Source organism: Pangasianodon hypophthalmus, chromosome 9 (genome assembly GCF_027358585.1).
Source record: "Pangasianodon hypophthalmus isolate fPanHyp1 chromosome 9, fPanHyp1.pri, whole genome shotgun sequence".
In the NCBI taxonomy this organism is placed as follows: domain Eukaryota; kingdom Metazoa; phylum Chordata; class Actinopteri; order Siluriformes; family Pangasiidae; genus Pangasianodon; species Pangasianodon hypophthalmus.
In genome coordinates, this window is record NC_069718.1 from 21,678,398 (window position 1) to 21,701,928 (window position 23,531).

The 23,531-nt window shown below is 38.5% G+C and overlaps 1 protein-coding gene across 1 annotated transcript; it reads left to right on the forward strand.

Annotated features, from left to right (window-relative positions):
* The first annotated feature begins 10,485 nt into the window (after positions 1–10,485).
* Positions 10,486–23,531, forward strand: ppm1h (protein phosphatase, Mg2+/Mn2+ dependent, 1H). The gene is made up of 10 exons (XM_026918711.3): positions 10,486–10,860; positions 13,588–13,771; positions 15,120–15,482; positions 15,805–15,917; positions 16,806–16,890; positions 17,857–17,975; positions 19,334–19,397; positions 20,537–20,644; positions 21,439–21,590; positions 22,025–23,531. Exons 1-10 carry the CDS (start codon positions 10,616–10,618, stop codon positions 22,179–22,181), a joined length of 1,590 nt encoding a protein of 529 aa, XP_026774512.3. The 5' UTR covers positions 10,486–10,615; the 3' UTR covers positions 22,182–23,531.

The window sequence follows — 23,531 nt, forward strand, 5'->3', positions numbered from 1 at the left end:
TCTAGAACAAATCTAGAACCCTTAGGGGTCTTTCAACTAGTGGTGGCTCCTCCATTGGGTCAGACAGGGCAGAGCTCTATAATATATGTCAGCCATTCAACAAATGTTAATTTTTTTTTTTAAATAAACTCCTAATTCACAACCCATTTCATTTTAAATTCCATTGAAATACTAACTTTTGAATGACCAATGATTTAAAATTATTTTGCTGTTTTACAGACATATGCAGAGATTCCATTGAGTTGGTCTCCTTTCTAGATGTAGAGCATGTACAGGGGGCAGTCGTGGCCTAATGGTTAGAGACTCGGACTTGTAACCCGAAAGTGAACCTGAGGGTTCGAGCCTCAGGCCGGCAGGGATTGTAGGTGGGGGGAGTGAATGACCAGCGCTCTCTCCCACCCTCAATACCATGACTGAGGTGAGACCCTTGAGCAAGGCACCGAACCCCCAAACTGCTCCCCGGGCGCCGCAGCAAAAAAAGGCTGCCCACTGCTCTGGGTGTGTGTGTTCACTACTGTGTGTGTGCACTTGGATGGGTTAAATGCAGAGCACAAATTCCTAGTATGGGTCACCATACTTGGCCACAAGTCACTTCACTTCACTTCACTATGTACTGCCTCACATAGCTTCTGTAGCATTATTATTGCAACTAGTGGTCAAAAATGGGAACTACAGCAACGACTAACAGAGGCCCACTGGGGCAGGAATCATTCTACCCCATGCTCGATCTATGAACATCTTGTTTATGAGTGGAGGAATGGCAGTTCATCTCATATGCAGTGACAATGCCAATAGGAACCATGCCTGCTGTACTGAACATAGCTGAACTTCGAAAATGAACACTACTCTATTTGTAGTCTATAGTTTTCAGTCCTTTCCCTGATTAGAAAGGATGTGTTTAGCAATTTTAATCTACACTGTTATCTAGCTAACTACATAATTGGCTAGGTTGTTATTGTCTTCAGAGTGCAAATCAGCAACTAGAAATCATCATAATTGCACCAATTGCTTATAAAATGAACATCTGTTTTCAGTAAAACCATGACTGGATGTTCCCACATCTGAATGATCAACAAACTAAATTTCTTCACAAATGATGCCAATTAAACAGTGAGGTGGCAGTGTTATGTCAGAGTTTTTTGTTTTCATTAATGCCAATCGCCTGTGCCGAGGGCATTGGCCTTCATCAAATAAAGACCAAGCTACATCTTCCTGTTCTCTCACCGAAAATTGGTGTAAATAGTTAGTTTATTCAAGTTCCATCAGATCTTGTCAACACTAAACTGCCTGTTACAGGTTTACTAAAAAAAAACCCCAAAAAAACACTAGATAGCAGCCTATAGGGTAAGTCAAGTATGATAGCCTCTCTATTTATTGTCATCCTACCATAGCAAAATCTATGATAACAAGCCACTCCTGCTTCTGATTGTCCCTCTAGGGTGGCCCTTATAGATTCTATATAGAGAAACTATGAAAACTTAACTACACAGTTCCTGAAGAACTCCTGAAGAACTCTCGAAGACCCCTTTATTCTAAGAGCATACTCATTTTATATCATTGCACCATAAACAGATCCAATAACAGAACCTGTAATACACATTGTAACTTTCCTCTTGTGGCTCAGTGCAATACCACAAGCATTCTATAAATTTGTGTAATAACTACAAGATATCCATACACATATAATGTATTGTTATTTCCATTAAAATTATAGTCGCCTACACACCTGTGTCCTATATATTTTTTTCTTTACATCATCCAACCCTCCTAATAGATTTAGGTAAATCCACACGCACTCACAATAAACCAGCAGTAAATACAATCTCTCTAAAATCCTTGTGGCTTATAACAACAAAACCACAAATATTTTGAAAGAAGGCAACAGAACTATGCCAAACTGCAATAAAAAAAAAAAAAAAAAAAAACGTATACAGTAAATCCAAAGCACAGCTGGGAGCTTACCACTGAGAATCAGAAGATGCATTTGGAATCTGTTAGTCCATAAATCTACCTCTCAGGATAAGAGACTTTGTTTTCCAAAACAAATGATCTGCCATTAGGCCTGGGGCTGCTAATAATGAAAACAGACAAAGAGCTTGAAAGTGGATAGAGATATGGAGTGCTAGGAAGAGTGTTATTACACTGCATGGGTGCTGTACAACATGTGTTAAATGCATATGCAGCCTTTTTTCCAATTCGATCATTAGGTGCAAAATGTAAGCTAAATTTACTGATCATATACCCCATGATGCAAAAATGAACTTACAGCTCAGCATCAAAGACCTTAAGAATTCAAAGCTCAGGTAAACCGATATGACATTTATTGTGTGGAAAAAAAGAGTGAAAAATGCTCTTGGACAACGTTTTCCCAGTAAGTCATGCAGAAGTAACTTTTAACCTGTTTGTATTTTTCCATTAGTTCTATGAAAGATCTGACCTGACTAAAAGGAAAAAAGGAAGATACATACTGTATATTTAAACAATTAAATGACTTAATGAAAACATTAATAACAAGAAATTTAGAACAGAATTCACTGCATTCATCAGCAATTATTTCTCCAGTGATCTTTAAAAGCAGTCAGAGATCAGTTGAGCAAAGAGATGTCAGTGAGGCTTACGTGGATATGGGTGATGCTGATAATCAAAGTGATAACTCATTTCCCATTGTAAACCTATAAAAATCAAAGTAATAACTCATTTCCCATGGTAAACATATAAACCTTATATGTGGGAGTAATGTTGTTTTTACATAAATAGATTAGATTGTAAATGTAGAGGTAGGCAGAAAATCTTTCAGTGGAACTGGAATAAAAATTTTAAATGCATTTTCCCCCCTTTTACACTTTTAGGGATAATCAAACTTTAAAATGCTATAACTTTATGTATGGTTGTGATATCTGCAAAAACAAAACATATTGTCGTTGAGGAAAACCTGTAGTATTCAGAGCTAAATGAAACAAACCAAGTGAAGAGTTCTCCTAGGCTTCCACACGTCACTGTAGTTCTACAAAAGTGGTGGACCAACAGGACAGTTCTCTTCTGGAACTAGTGGAGTTTTACTGTGTGCTCATTTCCTAGATGAGTGTGATTACGAATAGCAAAATCATCACCTCGTGAGTTTGAACTCACATGTGTAGCTTATAAAAGGCCCTTACTACATCATGCCCATCCACTGGACATTTTAGTCACCCTGAGTGACACAGATGGCCTGACAGTTCTTCAGAACTACAGACATATGAGATTCAGTCATGGAAAGTACATTAGGATCTACATGCAAGGTTGTATTGAAGCTCTGCACTTAACTAAATTGCTGCTAATAGCTCTTACATTTGGGCCATGAATGCAGTCAGGTCCTCTAAGTAGGCTTTGTCCCTTGAAAACCTTTATCAACGGCTGTTCTTCCTTTGATCTTGCCACAGAGGAACCTGCTTTCCTTTTCTTGCAGAGTCTGGGGAGGTTGCTAAATGCACAATCTGAATTATGCATGTGCTCTGGGCCCATCAGGGCTTGGAAGCACAAATAACTCACCATTGTGCCCTGAAATACAGGAGATTAAGAAAGTTATAATATTATAAATTATAATATAATACAGTTATAATATTAATTACTAATATTAATTAATCACTACACTGTTGCACATCAGCAGCAAACAGGAGGCCAAGTGTGGCAACTAAATCATTGGTGAATATCGATAAATCACTGCTAATCATCACCCAACGTGCAGGTCAACAGTGCTTGGTAATGCAAATTTTACCATAACATTCACTCATTCAGTTACTGGTTTGTCCTGGTCAGAGTCACAGTGGATCCAGGCATCACTGGAAAGAGACCACTGCCATTAGGGAATATGCCGTATATAGGGAATAAACTGCCAAATGCTATAAATGTAAATGGTACATGTCGAAGTAACATCCACATAAATGCCAGGACCCAAAGGTAGAATATTGCCCAGAGAATCACACACTGGCTTGCCTTCTTCACATAGTACATCCTGGTGCCATCACTTCCCCAGGTAAGTAATGCATGTGCACTCAGCCATCCACACGATGTAACAGAAATGATTTATCAGACAAGGCCACCTTCTTCCATTGCTCCATGGTCCAGGTCTGATGTTTGCCCATTGTAGGCACTTTCGGCAGTGGACAGTGGTCAGCATGGGCACCCTGACCGGCCTGCGGCTACACAGCCGCATATGCAGCAAGCTGCAATGCACTATGTGTTCTGCACTTTTCGATCATAGCCAGCATTAACTTTTGCAGCAATTTGTTATTACAGTAGCTCTTCTGTGGGATCAAACCAGATGGGCTAGTCTTCACTGCCCACGTGCATCAATAAGCCTTGGGTGCCCATGACCCTGTCACTGGATGATTCCTTGGACCATTTCTGGTAGGTACTACATTTACATTTATGGCACTTGGCAGACGCCCCTTATGCAGAGCGACTTACAGAAGTGCTTTGAAGTCTCTATCAATAAATACATTCTGATATTGATTCGCTAGGTGACAGACTAAAAGTACCATCTTTCTAAAAACTCTGTTGGGGAGATAATATAGTAAAAAGCACTCAGAAAATACAAAGTTTTTTTAAGTGCTATTTTAAGTACTTTAGGAAGAGGTAGGTCTTTAGACATTGTTTGAAGACTGCCAGTGACTTAGCTGTTTGGACATCTAGGGGAAGTTCATTCCACCACCTAGATGTCAGAACAGAGAAGAGTCTTGATGCTTGCTTTCCTTGTACCCTGACAGATGGTGGGACCAGTCAAGCAGTGCTAGAGGATCGGAGGGAGCGTGGTGCAGTGAAGGATGTAATAAATGCTTTGAGGTAAGTGGGTGCTGGTCCATTTTTGGCTTTGTAGGCGAGCATCAGTGTTTTAAAACTGATGTGGGCAGCTACAGGAAGCCAGTGGAGGGAGCATAGCAATGGGGTGGTGTGGGAGAACTTAGGAAGGTTGAAAACAAGTCATGCAGCTGCATTCTGGATCAGTTGCAGAGGGTGAATGGTGCTCAGAGGCAGACCTGCCAGGACCGAGTTGCAATAATCCAGTCTTGAAATGACAAGGGACTGAACAAGCACCTGAGCGGCCTGTGTGGATAGTAATGGATGAATCCTTCTGATGTTATAAAGGAGAAATTGACATAAGCGTGTCAGATTAGCAATGTGAGAGGAAAAGAACAGTTTGTTTGATTGATTTGATTGTCCATGGTTACCCCAAGGTTGCGTGCAGTAACTGAAGGTGAGATCAGAGAGTTTTTCAGGGAGATCGCAAGATCCTGACATGGGGATGAATCACCTGGAAGGAACAGCAGTTCAGTTTTGCTGGGATTAAGTTTCAGCTGATGAGCTATCATCCATGATGAGATGTCTGCCATACGTGCTGAGATCTGAGCAGAAACATGAGTGTCTGAGGGAAGGAAGGAGAGGATGAGTTGAATGTCATCCGCATAGCAGTGGTATGAAAACCCATGTGAGGATATGACCGCACAAAGAGATCTATAGTATAGTGGGAGAACAGAAGAGGACCAGGTACTGAGCCTTGTCAGACCTCCATGTCACCTGATATGACTGACCTTCCAGGTAGGAAGCAAACCATTGCCTTGTTGCACCATGAATTCCAAGACTCATGAGGGAGGACAAGAGAGTCTTGTGGTTCACTGTGTAAAATGCTGGTGAAATGTTGAGGAGGATGAGGACTGAAGACAGTTTGGCTGATCTAGCAGCATGTAGCTTCTCAGTGACGGCCAAATTGGCAGTCTCTGTGGAATGTGCCACTTTGAAGCCAGAATGGTTAGGATCTTGGAGGTTGTTCTGTGAGAGATAGAGAGAGACAGCTGATTGTAGATAGTACGTTCAAGGATTTTAAAAAGAAAAGAGAGAAGTGATACTTGTCAGTAGTTGCTGATGTCAGAGGGATCCAGAGTGGGTTTCTTCAGGATGGGAATAACCCTTGCTCTCATGAATGAAGCTGGTACATGACCAGATGTTATAGAGCCATTGACGATAATAGTGATAAAGGGGAAGAGGTCTTGAGAGATGGTCTTGAGCATTGTGGAAGGGATTGGATCCAATAGGCAGGTGGTAGGATTGCAGGACAAGATGACTAGCGGGATCTCTTCTGTTGCTAGTTTAGAAAAATGTGCCAGTGAAGGGGAAGGGGAATGCTGGGTGTGTAGGGTAGGAGTTGGGGTAGAAGTGAAGGTCTGGCAGATTTTTTCAATCTTCCCATCATAAAAGGTGGCAAAGTCTTCAGAAGTCAGGGAGGATGGAGCAGGAGGAAGCGGTGAGTGGAGTAGTGAAGAAAAGATGTTGTGGAGCTTGTGAGGATCTTGTGCAGAGGTTTCCAGCTTTTCCTTGTAGAAGGCAGTCTTAGCAGAAGTCACTTCAGATGAGAATTTGGACAGGAGAGCGCTGTAAGAGGCAAGATCTGTGTCAAGTTCCACTTTCTGCTGTTCTTAATTCTCTCCGATTGGTGTGTAACACATCCGATAGTCAAGGAACAGGGCAGGAAAGCTTCCTGGGTTTAAAAGATAGAGGGCAGAGGAGATCCATGGATGAGGAAAGTGAGCAGAGGAAAGTGTCTGTGCCTAACTCTAATGGTAGGGAGATAATGTAGATAATGTGACTAGGATCGCTTTCTTTCATCTCAGAAATATTGCTAAAATAAAAAATATATTGTCACTACATGATGCAGAATTAGTTCATGCTTTTGTTAACAAATTATTGTAATGCCTTAATGTCTGGATGTTCCAGTAGATACATAAACAAGCTCGAGTTAGTCCAGAATGCAGCAGCAAGAGTCCTTACTAGAAGCAGAAGATATGACCACATCACCCCTATCTTATCCACACGTTTTGTAAATAGTTTTTTCTTAGGTACAAGGTCTGGAGGGTTCACAGTGTTGTGGTGAACTGGGATGTTTGGATGCTGAGATTATCTGATCTAGCCAATTTTGGCCCTTGTCAAAGTCACTCAGATCCTTACGCTTGCCCATATTTCCTGCTTCCAACACACTTTGAGAACTGACTGTTCACTTGCTGCCTAATATATCCTACCCATGGACAGGTGCCACTGTAATGAGATAATCAATGTTATTTACTTCTCCTGACATTAATAGCTACTTACAGATGCTATGCAAATTTTACAATAACTGCATTAGATCGTGCTGGGCCCCAATACCTTAGGCCTTTGTTACACCTTACTCTAGATCTTTCTTGCAACATCAAATGCAAGTACTAACCACCTTTATTTTCAATATATAACAACTGTTGTTACAAATCACAACACATGGAAATGAATGAGTATGGTTTGAAAACTGGGCTCCTACTGGTGTACTAAGCAAACATTTACCATTACTACAACCACATACAGAAATATGTTCTGTTAAAAAAACACTAAATTAACTAAATTAGAAACAACTATTCTGGCATGAGGCATCTTGGTCGTAGTGATGCTGCCTCACAGCTCCAGCATCCCAGTTTAGATCCAACCAAGTCTCTGGTTTCCCTCTCAGTTCACAATAACATGTCAGTGGGTGGATCTCATGCCCAGTGTTCCTGGGGTAGGCTCCAGAGACACCATGACCCTGACCAGGATAAAGCAGTTACTGAAGATGAATGAATATTTTGGTGTGATACTGAAACAATCTTGAAGAAGCCTTTATTTGTCACATATACATTACAACACAGTGAAACTCTTTTCTTGACATATTCCAGCTTGTTAGGAAGCTGGGGTCCGAGCACAGGGTCAGTCATGTTACAGTTCTCCTGGAGCAGAGAGGGTTAAAGGCCTTGCTCAAGGGCTCAAAGGGGCAGCTTGGCACTGCTGAGGTTGGGGCTGAAACCCCCGACCTTCTGATCAGTAACCCAGAGCCTTAACTGTCGAGCCAACACTGCTGTAAAACTATCATTCCCAAACCGGGAGTCAAATCCAGGCCGCCTGGCTGAACACCAGGATTCCTAAACACTAGACCATATGGGATTATACACAAAGACTATAAGCAAATTGTGGCCCTGTCTTATTGCCATAAATCCTATATGGTCCATGCTCAGGCTTAGATGGGAGTTATTTGGCTTATAGAAAACATCAGTATATATACAGTATATACGATATACAGTGCCTTCAGAAAGTATTCACACCCAGTGATTATTTCTCTATTTGCTGTATTGCAACATCAATTTAAGCATATTACATTGGGATATTTTTCTTCTCACTATCTAAAGACATGAATTTAAATAAAGTATTTAGATTTACCTCTCTTTCTTTTAGCAATCTATATTAGGACTAGCACTTAATTTTCAAGAGCTCACACTACATACAGTCACAGAGCAGTTTATTAGGAACACTTGTACACCTACTCATTCATGCATTATCTAATCAGCCAATCTTGTGGCAGCATTGCAATGCATAAAATTAAGCAGATACGGGCCAGCAGCTTCAGGTAATGTTCACATCAACCATCAGAATGTGGAAAAAAATCTGATCTCAGTGATTTTGACAATGGCATGATTGTTGGTTCCAGATTGGCTGGTTTGAGTATTTCCATAACTGCTGATCTCTTGGGATTTATAAGTATGAATCCATGGACCCAACCTGCATTGTGTCAACAGTCCAGGCTGATGGAGGTGGTGTAATGGTGTGGTCATTGATTTCTTGGCACACCTTGGGGCCATTAATACCAATTAATCACCACTTGAATGCCACAGGCTATTTGAGTATTGTTGCTGATCGTGTGCATCCCTTCATGACCACAATTTATCCATCTTCTAATGGCTATTTCCAGCATGATAATGCACCATGTCACAAAGAAAAAGTCATCTCAATCTGGTTTCAAGAACATGACAATGAGTTCAGTGTTCTTCAGTGGCCTTCCCAGTCACCAGATCTGAATCCAGTAGAACACCTTTGGCATGTGGTAGAACAGGAGATTCGCAGCATGAAAGTGCACCTGAAAAATCTGCAGGAATTACGAGATGGAATCATGTCACCAGAATTTCGAAGGAATTTCTCCAACATCTTGTGGAATTCATGCCATGGAGACTTGGGGCTGTTTTGAGAGCTAAGGGAGGCCCTACCTAGTAGTATAGCATTCCTAATAAAGTGTTCAGTTAGTGTATGTTAAACAGGGTACATCTGTATTAATTTTTTTAAATCACCTATGTTTAAATGTACTGTATGCTTGCACAAAATATCTCACAGTTTAGGAGATAAAAAAAAAAAAAAATGTCAGATCAAAAACCTAAAATGTCAGATCAAATCAGTCCTGCTGTCATGAAGACCTAGAAACTGCTCATGTAGCTTTAAGACGAAGGAGGAAAAAAGATGGAGAAAGTGATTAAAACATCGGCAAAGCCTTGAACCTTCTTAGAACTCTATGAAATCCATTATAACAAAGTGGAAAAAATATGGTACAACCCAGACACTGCCAAGATCAGGCCAAGAAGTGTCCAAGAGTCCAGCTACAATACTGAAGGGGTTACAGAACTCATTGGCTGAAATAGGAGAACCTGTGAAGACCTCAACAATATCATCAGCTCTTCACAGACTTAGCCTCTATGGGAGAGAGACCAGAAGAAAGCCACTTCTGAGGAAGGCCATGTTAGAAAATGCGAGAGATTTTGGAAAAAGATTTTGTGGTCTGATGAGACTAAATTTGAGCTATTTGGTCTAAAGCCAATGCATAATATTTTGGCGCAAATCAAACATAGTCCAACACCCAGGTAACATCATTCTGTGAACAAGTATGCTGGTGGTTGCACCATGCTCTAGGGCTGCTTTTCAGCAGGAGGAACTGGAAAGCTTGTTGCCATCAAAGGCAACATGGATGGGGACAAATATAAGCAAATCGTTGAGGAGAACCTGTTCCAGTCAGCCAGACATCTGCAGTTAGGGCAAAAAAATATGTTCCAACAGGACAGTGAGCCAAAGCACAGGGCAAAAACTACAAAGGAATGGAAAAAAGAAGGTTGTGTTTTAGAATGGCCAATCGAAAATCTGTGGCATGACCTGAAAATTACTGTTCACCAACAGTCTTCATCTAATTTGGCAGAGCTGGAGAAAATTCGCATTGGGGAATGGAAGAAAATACCAAAATCAAAATGTGTAGCACTTGTAGAGACACATCCAAGACAAGTCAAAACCGTGATTGCTGCAAAGCGACAGATCACAGTGAGAAGGTGAAGACTTATCAATTAAACAGTTTGTAGATTTTTTTCCCAAATATTTCTGAGGAAAATTTAATTAGAGAGGAGCACACAAAAAAAGAGAGAAATAATCATTAGGGAATGGGGTGAATACTTTCTGGAGGGATTGTATATGTGTTTTTGTTTTGCACATCCTAACTACATAACCCTTACGTTTCCAATAAAATATACAGAAAGAAAAGGAAGAAATGATGAAAAGAAGTGGGACAGCTGCTGAAGTCAGGAAGCTCAGAGCACTTTGAGGACTGCGGGCAGGTTGGGCACATGACGTCATTCAGTAGGAGTTCAGTTCCGCGTTGAATCTCTGCTGCAGGAGCTGAATGAAGTTGACAGGCAGCCAGTGTTACGCGTTAAGCCTTTCACGGTGGCGTTAAACAGCGGCTCTGTCTAATACATTCCGGTATATCTCATTTCTCATCATGCTAACACGGATGAGATCAGCCGTTTCCAACATGATCGGCGGCATCATGGCTTCTGGTGGTGGTGCAAACGAGGCGAGTGAGAACAACAGCGGTACAAATATACCGCCGAGATTCCCGTACTGTCGACCCGATTTCCTCGGCCTGTGTGCGGATGAGCTGGAGGGTTTGACTGATCACATCACCAGACCGGTCCTGAGCGTGAAGGAAAGCAACCGGCTGCCCTGGTCCACTGGCTATGCAGAGTAAGCAGAGGCGTTCAGTTTCCTTCAGCACTCCAGGTTGTACTGTTTCCTCTGCAATGCACCTGCGTCTCATCAGCTAGTTATCTAATTCTTCATGAGGTTAAAATGTGCAGTGTGCAGGAGGGGGCTACAGCAGCATAATTATTCGCAGTGTGTAATAAACAGTATACTAAACAAGAGAAACAAGAGAAATATAGAGCAGAATTATTAGACTATAGTACAAAATGCTGACTCGCTCATTCTTGCTAGGCTTCCACAACCCTGATTTATTTATAGGAAAATGTTCAATATACACTAATAATAATAATAATAATAATAATAATAATATCAAGTAATTATTATTATTATTATTATTATTATTATTATTAACAACAACAACAATTATAATAATTAAGCATTATTATTATTAGTAGTAGTAGTATTACTATTAGTGGTATTATTATTATTAACAACAACAACAGCAATAATAATAATAATAATAATAGTATTATAACAAGGTGCTGTAGCTTGTTTTTATTCTATAACCAGCTGTAGGTTGTTACAGAAAATATGGCCAGGTGCGCATTGCTGCTCTGCGTCACACCACCCAGGTTACACACACACACACACACACACACACACACACACACACAGAGCTATCCCTTATGGCTTTGTCTACTTTTTATTATTGTCTATCATTTACTTTTGATTTATTTTACATTCTCAATTTTTACCAGTATTTTCTATCTTTTGATACATGTGGTGTATCAAAGTTCTAAATCTGCGCTGCACATGGCTACATGGTGTTAGTCTGCGTCACTATAAGAGGCAATAGACCCGAAGAACATGCCAATGCAGTCATTTTCAACTTGTAAGCAGCTGGTCTCCTGGCCACACTAAAAACCTCATCTGGGCAGAGAATAGCTCTATACTACAAATACTATCTTGCTTTAATAGAGCCATTAGTGGATGGAATGATCAATATATTGACTGACTTGATGTTAGTGAATCGTTAAAAGCTGCTAAGGCATACATATTAAGGCATAAGTAAGAGATCAATAAAGATTTTGCAGATAAAATTTTGCAGAGTCACTGCAAAGCTATCCAAAGTTATTTTGTTTGATCACCTTTATCTTATGATGAAACATTTCTAACTATCTTGATGGGAGTGCTCTCTTCCAGGATGACAGTGCCCTCAACCAAAGGCCATGAGTGCTCACTGAATTGTTTAATGAGTTCTAAGCCAAGTTCAAAACCTAGTGGACATTTTGTACACATTATGTTGGTTTTTTCTTTAATTTGTCACCCATTTATTTGCCAGCAGCTTCGTCAGTCACATGCAGTTGGTCAGTCTACTCTGTTCAACATCAAAGAAGACATTCTAACTTTTATTAACAAAAATCCTCCTTCACCCTGATTTTTTACAGTGTATGTGTAATGCAGTATGTTAATGTCTTATGTCTGTCCCTGAGCTCCCGTCTGGAGCCCAGAAAGCTTTAGATCTTTAGTCAGTTATGTAACCTGATCTGCCCTGCCAGTAATAATAAAATCAAGATGAGTTTCTAAAGTGAAGACAGCGTAGTAGTAGCTTCTCCTCCTGTGTTTTGAGGGCCCTGTGTTTTGATCTAATTTAAGAGATGGGGCTTTTATATATTACTCCAAAGTAACTGGGTCACTGATCAATGTACAGTTAGGGGGAATACTGGCTCTATTTCATTTCCTGAGTAAGTAAGATATAGAAGAACAGAAGTCATTTTGAGAATGGGAAGAATCATAGCAATAATCTGACAAGATCTGTTTTCCTTTTTAAACAAATCAGATTAGTTTTTATTATGCTGTAATATAATATAATGGTTAATCCCAATAAAAGTTAAACTGTTATTAAGCACTTCCACTACAAAATCTAAAACAGGGGTGTCCAAACTTCATTAAATACACGGGGTGTCACAAATATGTCTATCATAGTGTATTGGAATTTAAATTAAATAATGAATATATAATAATAAATAAATAATAAATAAAAAAATAATTAATGAAAAGAGCAGACTTTCAGCTTTAATTTGTGGTATTTACATCCAAAATGGTTGAATGGTATAGTAATTACAGCACTTTTTATTTGTGGCACCACCTATTTCAGGGACCAAAAGTAATTGGACAAACTACCATCATCATAAATTAAATTTTTTAATACTTGGTTGCAAGTCCATTTTAGTTAAGGACTCTTTTAAGAATTCACGAAAGGTTTTCCATACTTAGTGGTTTCCAACTCTTTTGAAATCGCCCATTCTCACTGTTAACTTTTTTTTTTAGTGCTTTTTGTCTGTAGCCATGACTAAATATCATTCTGATAATTAATATGTTGGTGTAATCAGAGAAAAAAAGGCTCTTGCATTTTAGCTAACTGTGTCAACACAGTCTGCTGCCACCATCAGGTGAAGGAAAAAATTGAAATGCGTAGGTCAGCGGGCCACCTATCTTACATTCTAAAAGAGAAGCTGGACAGTTAATATCTGTACGTGAGCTGCATTTGGCCCTGGGGCAGGACTATGGACACCCATTCTTATTTTAATCTATGAGCATAGAGGAACAATCATGAAGGTTGGAAACGGTGAATTATTTAAATAATTAAGTTGCAAGTATCAATCATGTTATTAAAACTGTATTTGCGAATGTAGACCACTCTGATGATAAAAACACTGCTGTTGTTAATCTGTTGTATTACTGTTAGTTATTGTTGTATCTGTTTAGGGTGATTAACGCTGGTAAGAGTGCTCTGAATGAAGACCAGGCCTGCTGTGAGGTGGTGGAGCTGAGGAAAAGACCTGCTGATCCTGCCAGTCCAAGCTACACTCCCACCACCAGGAGGCGATCTTCACTACCGACCAGAGACTCTCTGGAGTCTAAAGAGGACTCTCTCATTCAGGAGAGCTCGGTGAGTGCCTTATCCCACTCCAATGCTATTACACCTTGTCTCTTCCAGCATGCAACAAGCCTAGCATTGACTTTTCTTTTTTAATCCATTCATAATTGAAAGCAAGTAGTGAAGACTCACATAATGCTTTACTTAATAAAATAAGGTGAAATAGCACATGGAAGGGGGCATTTTACATAGAAGCATTTTCATTAATAATTCCAAAAGCTATGGTTTATATTGAATAATAAATTATTATTATTATTATTATTATTATTATTATTATTATTATTATTATTATTATAAAATATCCCAAATGCATGGCTTTGTTACAGTGGTAGGCCAGCATTTTTACGAAGCTAATGAACATCTGTAAACCTCAGTATATATTTTCTGATATTGTCTACATTAAGTATAGAGGTGTGTGTATATGTTTGAATCAAGCATAAATGAAGAATAAGATGAATTAGAGTAATCTGGGACATTTTCTTAACTTTGAAGCTCTGAGTCATATTCCATTATCTATTTAACAAATTCAATCCACAAATAGATTTTTCTGAAACCCCTAGGATGTTTTCCAACCACATATGAACTAACCATGTAGACAGCATGCTCTGAGGTGACATGTCACACCTTCTAGTTTTATTTGTGCCAAAATCTGGCATTTGATAATCTGGGACACATTTATTAGGTTTAGAAAGGTCAGTAGGTTTAGAAAGGTCACATGTTAACCCTTCCTACAAAGTAAAGTTATTTAGAGACATAACTTCTATGAATGCTATAACCCTGGCATCACTGATCACTCCATTAACCTCCAAGTTCCCTCTTCCAAGTTCCCTCCTTTACCTTTTATTTATTTTACCATATTAAGATACAAGAGGAGGACTCTCTTTTTGTACCTATTTTTGTAACTTCACGATTTCTCTAAATGCATATTTCCCCATTTAAAGAACATATATAAGTTGTCTCACTTTTTAAAAGTATTCACTAAAGTGGGTGGAACAACATGTACACTATTAAAAAAAAAAGCTAGGACCATATTTTTACTATTTTACTGCATATTTTGTTGCTTATACATAATCTGATAATAATTTGGTTCGTTGTTTTATTTAGAAAAAATATTGTATCCCTAACACTCTTCTTGTCAATCCTTTGTCACTTACTTGTGCATGCACCTTTTCTGGGGTCCCGAGTTTAGATGTCCCATATTACCCAAAGTCCTAGATTACCCTAATTTACCCAACTGCAATGTGGGAAGTAATTTTCATGCATTTTCACAATATACCTCATAACTTTGATGTGTGGTGAATATACATCACTGTATATTACTGTATGTATCAGTATGTGTGTGTTATGTACTTGCATTAAGCATGAAGAGGAAGATCTGTATTTCCACTACTGGGCACTCTTTGATGGCCATGCTGGTTCAGGTGCTGCCGTCTTTGCGTCCAAGTTCCTGCACCTGCACATTGAGGAGCAGCTGCAGAGTGTGCTGGAAATCCTGCAGAAGCCTTCGCTGCAGCCCCCTACATGTCTCGGTGAGGAGACCAGCTTGCACGTTCGCCAGAGTGGAGGCTCATCACAGCGAGCGCTGTCCAGAGCCGCATCACTGAGGGGTGCTGCGGGAGCACCAGGTTCACCCAACACACCAACTCCACGCTTCTTCATGGAGAAGAAGGTGAAGCAGGAGAGCCTGGTGATTGGTGCAATTGAGAACGCTTTCAAAGAGATGGTACGTTTTAAAGCCTAGGACATACCTAAGGTAGTGATCAATCGTATTTTAAAGCTGTTTAAATGTTGGTTAAAAACATTTAGTTGAATATAGAAAATTTTAACCCTGATTAACTTTTTTCCTTCAAAGTAGTAAACATAGCTGTCGGTTACTCATGTATGGCCACAAGAGGGCAGACATAATTTGAATTGTTTGCAGATGTTTAGACTCCAGTACACACTGACTCATTGTAAGGAGTTTTGCTAAAACGTATTAACTAATATTTTATATATTAATATAAAAATTATATATTAAATACTATTATGGGATTGTGCACTTGCAGGACAAACATATTGGCCGAGAGAGGGGTGTGTATGATATCTCTGGCGGGTGTACAGCTTTAGCAGTTATGTGCTTGTTGGGGAAGCTTTATGTGGCCAATGCAGGAGACAGCAGGTAAAGCTCTATATATTTTGCATCATGTAAGCTTATAATTACTGCTAAGTATCATCGGTTGCTCTTGAACATTCAAAATATCTGTTGTTTTCTTTCCTTAAATTTGTGGGACATTGAGGAGGATGGTATTGCCCATTTTGCTGATCTGAGACCAATATAGCCTTGTTTCATATAATGCCAAAGGTTTTGTTAGAATTGTATCTGGTATTCCTTGGTTACTTCATAAGTCAATGATAAAGCACAGAGTCAAATTATAGAAAAACGCACTGTAGCAGCTGCTGACATGTACAGTCATGATATCACACACTACAGCATTGGGTCGATCCTGAAACATTTATTCTAGTACACATTCTTATCCTGTGCCTGGTACATCTTGCACCACATGACCTTGATTTATCTTAGTTTACCACGAGCTACAGTAAGCAATTGTGTGATGTAGAAGGTCACTTATGGAGAGAATACAGAAAAATAAAAAGTACAGACAGACAAAGGTAACACTAATACATTCCCAATAGTGTGAGCTCAGCTGGTGCACTGTCACAGTACTCACACACATTTATGGCATTTGGCAGACACCTTATCCAGAGCAACTTACATTTATCTCATTTATACAACTGAGCAGTTGAGGGTTAAGGCCCTTCTGCTCAAGAGCCCAGCAGTGGCAGCTTGGCAGCACTGGGATTTGAACTCACAACCTTCTGATCAATAGGCCAACATCTTAACATCTGAGCTACCACTGTGCGCACACAGACATACTTAGAGAATGAAAGGAATATCCAGATGTAAAATGTTCACTTTCCACTCACACCAAGCCAAGTTCAGTGACCTTTCAGATTAGCCTTTTAAAATTTCCCCCAGGCGCAGATGTGTGTTCTGTTTCTCTGCCAGGGCCATAATTCTGCGTAGTGGGGAAATCATCCCAATGTCAAGTGCCTTCACTCCAGAGTCAGAGAGACAGAGACTTCAGTGTTTGGTAAGAATGAAAGAGCAGAGTCAACTCTTATGAAGAACTTCCATACAGAAAAATTAATATGATAAGCTACAGTATATGATATAATGCAATTTTGAGGAATTTAATGAATTTAATGTTCTTTTTGTTATTGGACCATACCACTGCTTAAGGATGTTTAGAGCATTGTAAGTGATGAATGCCATTTTCTTGAAATTTGAATGAAAAAGCTTTAGGAACACAAAGAAGAAACCTAAGAATTTTAACATTTCTTTGATTTTACCTGTATTTAGACTAGCATTCAGACATATGATGCAGTATTCTGTAGTACAGCTTTAGTATTACAGTACTGGCCTTTTTTTTTTTTTTTATCAGTGCCATGTTTTTGTCCACCAGTGGCCTAGCACTCAAACTCCATCATGCATTATATGAAAAAAAAAAAAAAATGGTACAACGGTAATGAAAATAAAATCTCAACTGGTCTAAAAAACTTATCAGTAAGGCTCAGTAATACCAATGTTTACTTGCTTATAGCAAAAGTGAAGAGTGAAAGACAAAGCCTTGTCAAGCCTTACAAAGCTATAGGAAAAGACATTAATATGGCACAGAAACATTATCCTTGTAACCACAGCATTGGTGTGCCACTATTAGATGAACTCTCAAGTGTACGCTGAATTGCAAAAACTTGAAGAATCTCAAACAATATTTAATATGATTTGGGCCATATTAAACGAAATATATTATTGCATATAAGACAGTGAATAATATTCAAATGATTAAAAAATCAACTGAGATAATCAAACATTCCAATAAGCTTCACCTCAAACTAATAAATTTTCATTTTAAAATGAAAAAATTTTTTTTCATTTAAAAAAAACCATCACAGAATTAGTTGTTGATAGATTGGTCCTAATTTGTCTGATTGCAGAACAAAAAAGATAAATAGAACCCATGACCTTTATACTTTTACAATTTTTTTCTGCAACTCAGGCTTATATGCAGCCTCACTTGTTGGGAAATGAGTTCACACACTTGGAGTTCCCTAGAACAGTTTGCAAGAAGGAGGTGGGAAAGAGAATGCTGTACAGAGACTATAGTATGAAAGGCTGGTAAGTGGAAATTTCACACTTAATACACATCACTGTATAGGGCTAGCTGTTTTCAGTGTGTTTGTTGTTATAATGAATATATTATGTGCATATCAGGTCATTGGCCAATTGGCTTTACTTAATAAACACGTACAAATTTCTAACAATATTAAAGACATTTACAATCTACCACCTCTCTAGATCGCATGAGCTGACTGTAAAAGTTATGAATTTAAGGCAAGACACTACAGATAAAAATACAAATGTTATGGGTCGCATCAGTCATTTTTCCAGATATTTGGCAACTGCATGGGTAACGTGGCTAGTCTTAAACTGTAGTCATAAAAATGTCTAAACTCAGTAGTAATATGTTTATTTCATTGATTTTATCCACTCACAACCAACACAATATCTGAAATATTGTGGCACAATCACATCATGCTGATATCTCTGAAAAGCTTGTTTCATGCTATAAATATGAAGATGTGCCCATGTGAGATATGTGTCAGTTTATTTTGATAAAATATATGAATCACACTTACTAGTGTGGAAATACTTTTAATTGACTTGTTCTCCAAATGAGTTTTTTTCTTCGTTCAGAACAAAAAGCATTCCTATCCATATTTAGACAAATTCCTATGCAAATTTATGAATGCTTTGTGAATGGTTTGGGAAAATGGCTATTAAAATTGAATTGACTTGAATTTAGAAGTATTACAGGGAAATTTTTCAAAATGTTGATAATTGTTGGATTTATGAAAGATTTTTTACAGAACTTGCAAACAGTGTGATACATTGCATAATGAGTTGGCCAGAGTGTATCCAAGCCTCAGGATGTGTTTTGTATTTTATTAAACTCTGATTAAACTCTGATTAAACTATTAAATAAATGTGATAAATTTATTAAACTCTGAATCCTCAAACTGAGGCATTTTCAACTATTCCCAGTTAATAGACATATAATAATGATGTCAGCCTGATAGGCCATATTCTAGTGTCTAGGAGGGGCAACCTGTTTGCAAGATCCCTGTGGGGTCTGAATGCAGTGCAGAACACCTCATTAAAATAATGAAAAGAGGAGACGACGGAAAGACAGATGCATATGCTGGTTCCATTGACTTGAAATAGATACTAGCAACTGTTGTATACTACAGTTGTATAAAATATCACACCAAATAAGCTGTAGGTCTGACAAAATATCTTCACTTAGTGCAAATATAACAGATATTTTTGTGCAATTCCTAATTTAATAAATAAGTTAGGTTTGCCATGCTTAAAATCATGTAATGTCTACACTTTGGGGTGATTATGCTGTGCACCAGCTTTATGCTGTGCACTAGCTTTAAGTGCTCTCATTAAAGTGCTCTTTCTTTGTGCAGGGCATATAAAACTGTGCAGGAGGATGACCTTAAGTTTCCACTGGTTTTTGGAGAGGGGAAGAAGGTATGAGGCCTATTGATGACAAATTATAGGTCTGCCCTTTGTAGTAAGACAAAAAGACAGATCTAATAACAGGGACATTCTTTAGCTGCTGTGGCTGACTGGGACTTTCCTGGATCTGTAGCTGGATCTATAGCTATTGTAATGCAGCAGAAAACATAGATGATAATGGTAGTTATTAAAAGAACAATTGTCAAAATATATATGTTTTCATGAACATGATAGCATCTACTAGTAAGGAACATCAGGTTAAATCTGTTAAATCTGTTAAATCTGATCATTCAGGACTATACTTTTTTCTGCCTGAGATCACCCAAAAATTACAAGCGAAAGTCAGTTGAGAAGACATAAGACATCTTGCCTATAACAGGTATAGACAGGCCCCTGTCAGAGCCAGGTGAAACACAATACCACATTAAGAATACATTCAATGCAAAAGTCTACATTTCCTGATTGTTTTCCAAGCCACATTATTAAGTGTATTAAATAAATGGGCATAAAATGGAAATTATATCATTGTGTTAGAAATTTAGTATATGCTGTATATATGCTATAGACCTTTGGCATTGGTATAAACTTTAACAATGTTTTTAAGCATTTTGATTTGAGTATTCGTTAGCTGAAGTGTTTTGTATTGGGATACACGATCATGTCAGTTATTTTAAGTGCATTATGATGGACAAGTGAGGAAGCTGCATATGAAAGAGTACCAAACACCACCTTCTCCCAAGTGCACTGTAGACATTAAATATCTCTCATTTGATAATGTTTTCAGCTTTCTGCTCTATGAGCAACAAGACAAATTTTATGAGAGAAATCATACTAAGGAGAATGATGTCAGATTTTAAAATGTGTACAAGTGTCTGTCTCCAAGGAGAGGAACCAAGCTAGTGAACATGTGGCAGAAAAGTACACAGGACTAATACACAGGACTCCTAAAGCCAGAAAGAAAGTAATGATTTTTTAAAATAAATATTTTATTAGTCATAGTTGAATGTTAAGATTTGATGTAACTCCTATACCTATATCTTCTACTATAGCTTCAGAGGTACTGCTAATTTAATTGCATAAATGTAAATGATGTAAAACGACAGAACAGTGAAGTAGAGTTGTGAATTGTGAGCACTCTTCTGGTGTCACAGGCCCGGGTGATGGCCACTATTGGTGTTACCAGAGGATTTGGTGATCATGATCTAAAGGTTCATGGCACGGACGTCTCCATTAAACCTTTTCTCTCCTGCAGTCCAGAGGTAGTTCCTTTGTCTTTACTATATTCTATACCTAAAAGAGTATACATGAGAGTGATATGTAAAAAGTCTGTAAAGGAATATAAAATGAATGTAATGTATATTTTTTCTGTTGTACAGTTTGATTGTTAGTTGCCAGGATGTCAGAATTATGTCCTTGATAACAATGGGATTATTTTTAATGTAAATAACTTGGCAGCCCTTTGAAACACATTTAATTTTAAGCAGATGTGAACCTAACCATAAGAAGCTTGTCTTCTCTCGAGGCACTGTAGTTCCTGACAGCATGGCGTACTCTCTGTTCTCCGCTTGCACTGTCTATCTGAATAGCTTTTGATCTTTAAATTGCAAATGGGCAAATGAGTTCAACCACAGGTCAACTACACAAGCACAAGAAAGACTCAGATTCTCTTTTTGATCTTGAAAAAAATGTTGACTTACTGTCACCCTAAACTAGAAGTACGCATTCGAAAATACTCACTCTGCTGCCACTTCATCTTGCATTGGGGTCGTGCTGTGGAATGTGCCAATGAACATAAGCTTTGATATTGATAAAAGAGCTCTATTTTTGTGTTTGAAGTTGTGCTCTCAACCTACAACCCTGACCAGAATAAATCTGACAATGATTGAGTTTGCTCTCAGCCAAATGTTCGTAAGGAAAAGTGCATGAGAAGTACAAGACGTGACCCTTTTTGAAGTATTTCAGATTCATATTTGAAAAAGAGTTACAGACAGGTCATTGATTTGCATTTCCATTTGAATGAAACTGTGATGCATACATGACATGTTGTTTCCAGGTGAGAGTGTACAACTTGGAGCAGTTTGAACATGGGGCTGACGACGTCATGATTTTGGCTACAGATGGCTTATGGGATGTTCTTTCCAACAAGGAGGTGGCTGAGGCAGTTACTAGTTTCCTTGGAAACTGTGACCCTGACAACCATCACAGGCAAGTTCTACAGTATGGCAAAGCATGCTTGAGCAAATGGCAAGAGCTAACAATCAGTGTGCCTTTGGTGTCTATAAGTAGCCAATAGGCAGCTGGGTTTAGTGTTGCTGTGAACATGAATGTATGATCAGTTATCGTAGTTGTTTGCCATATGTCTGTATTAAATATATATATCCACACTTAATTCAAACCATCAGTTTGAATTAAATTTTAGTAGTTGTGTTAGAATAGGGAAATTACCAAACAGTGCTGTATATACAGGACAAGAGTTGAGCACTACTGGCAGGAACATGATAATATTTCCTGATGATATATTGGCTTTGTCTTGCCAAAGAACTAAAAACACATTTTCTTTAAATCCATAGATAGTACCTAGGCACTTAGTATTCCCTGAAAGTGGTTGACAGTTTGTCTATATTTCTCTGGTTATTTAGGTATACACTGGCAGCCCAGGAGCTGGTGATGAAAGCTAGAGGGGTAGTTACTGAACAAGGCTGGAGGACAATGAATGGTAGGCTGGGATCTGGTGATGACATATCTGTTTACATCATTCCTCTAATGTTCGGAAACAGACAGCCACAGTCAAGGTGACCCACAGAGAGACACAGAACAAAGAACATTGAATGAGGGGGTGTAAACCATTTAGAGGCTTTCACTGGTTGAATTTTGACTTATGACTGAATTACTGGAGTTTACATTTGATTAAACATAATTTTGAAACAACACGGACACCAAATGTCCGTGTTCTACAGAATCTACTGGTACTGTCAAGGACCGGTTGTTGATATTGTTCAAGTCTTCCTCTTGCCTTCTGTTAATGTATTGTCTTAACACAGGTGATTGTTTTCTTTTTTCCTCTTGTCCATTCTGTGAATGGAAATGAAAGTGAATCCTTGGAATGGATAATTTGATTTTATTGTGCATATGTGAACTAATGTATTTAGAATTGTATTTGAAAAACTGCCTTTCCACGGTGCTCTCTCACATACACTCTGAGGGTCGATTTCTGAGTATGTTTTACAGTAACACAAAGCTGAAAAGCACTTTTCTACTTACAATATAGGGAGCATGAATGACCTCTACAGCTAAAACTAAGGATTTTTTTGTAAATTACATAAGACAGTAAATTGTTAAGGGAATGAATTTATTCTGATTTATTGTGATTTAGTCTTTTGCCTACTTTCTATAAGAATAATGGTACACTCAAAAAATACTGAAGCCAATAAACATGTCCTCAATAAAATTTTTATTAGCATCATATATAACAATTAAACTTTAAACTATTGGTCAGCTTTGGCATTTTAAAAAATATGATTGTGATATCTTTCAGGCCTCAGGACTGTTTGCTAAAATACTATATTTACGTTTTTTTTTTTTTACTTACTTTAAACCCCCAAGGTAAATATTTATCCTTCATGTGTTTTCCAGAATAACCCCCCTAACAGAAATGTGATGGAAATACCAAGCAAAAATCACTGCAATAACACTATACACCATTTGGAGTACATTGCCAAGTCTACCTCTAGGTTTGTGCTCTATAGTTGTTGTTCTTTTTTCGGCTGCTCTCGTTAGGGGTCGCCGCAGTGGATCATTGGTCCATATATTTGATTTGGCACAGTTTTTACACCGGATGCCCTTCCTGACGCAACCCTCACCAATTTTATCTGGGCTTGGGACCGGCACTGGGAGTGCACTGTCGTGTGCAACCCCAGTGGCTGGGGTAGGTTCCCTGGCCGCGAATCGAACTTGGGCCGCAGTGGTGAGAACGCTGTGGCCTAACCACTAGTCCTCCAGGGACCCAGGTTGGTACATTACAGTGTTGGGGGAAAAAATAACCTTCTTGTATGACTTATTGTATGATGCCCTGAAAACATCATGTTGTCAAAGGCCTTAGTTTTTTTGGTTTCTTTTTAAACAATAAACTACATTTTAAATCTGTAA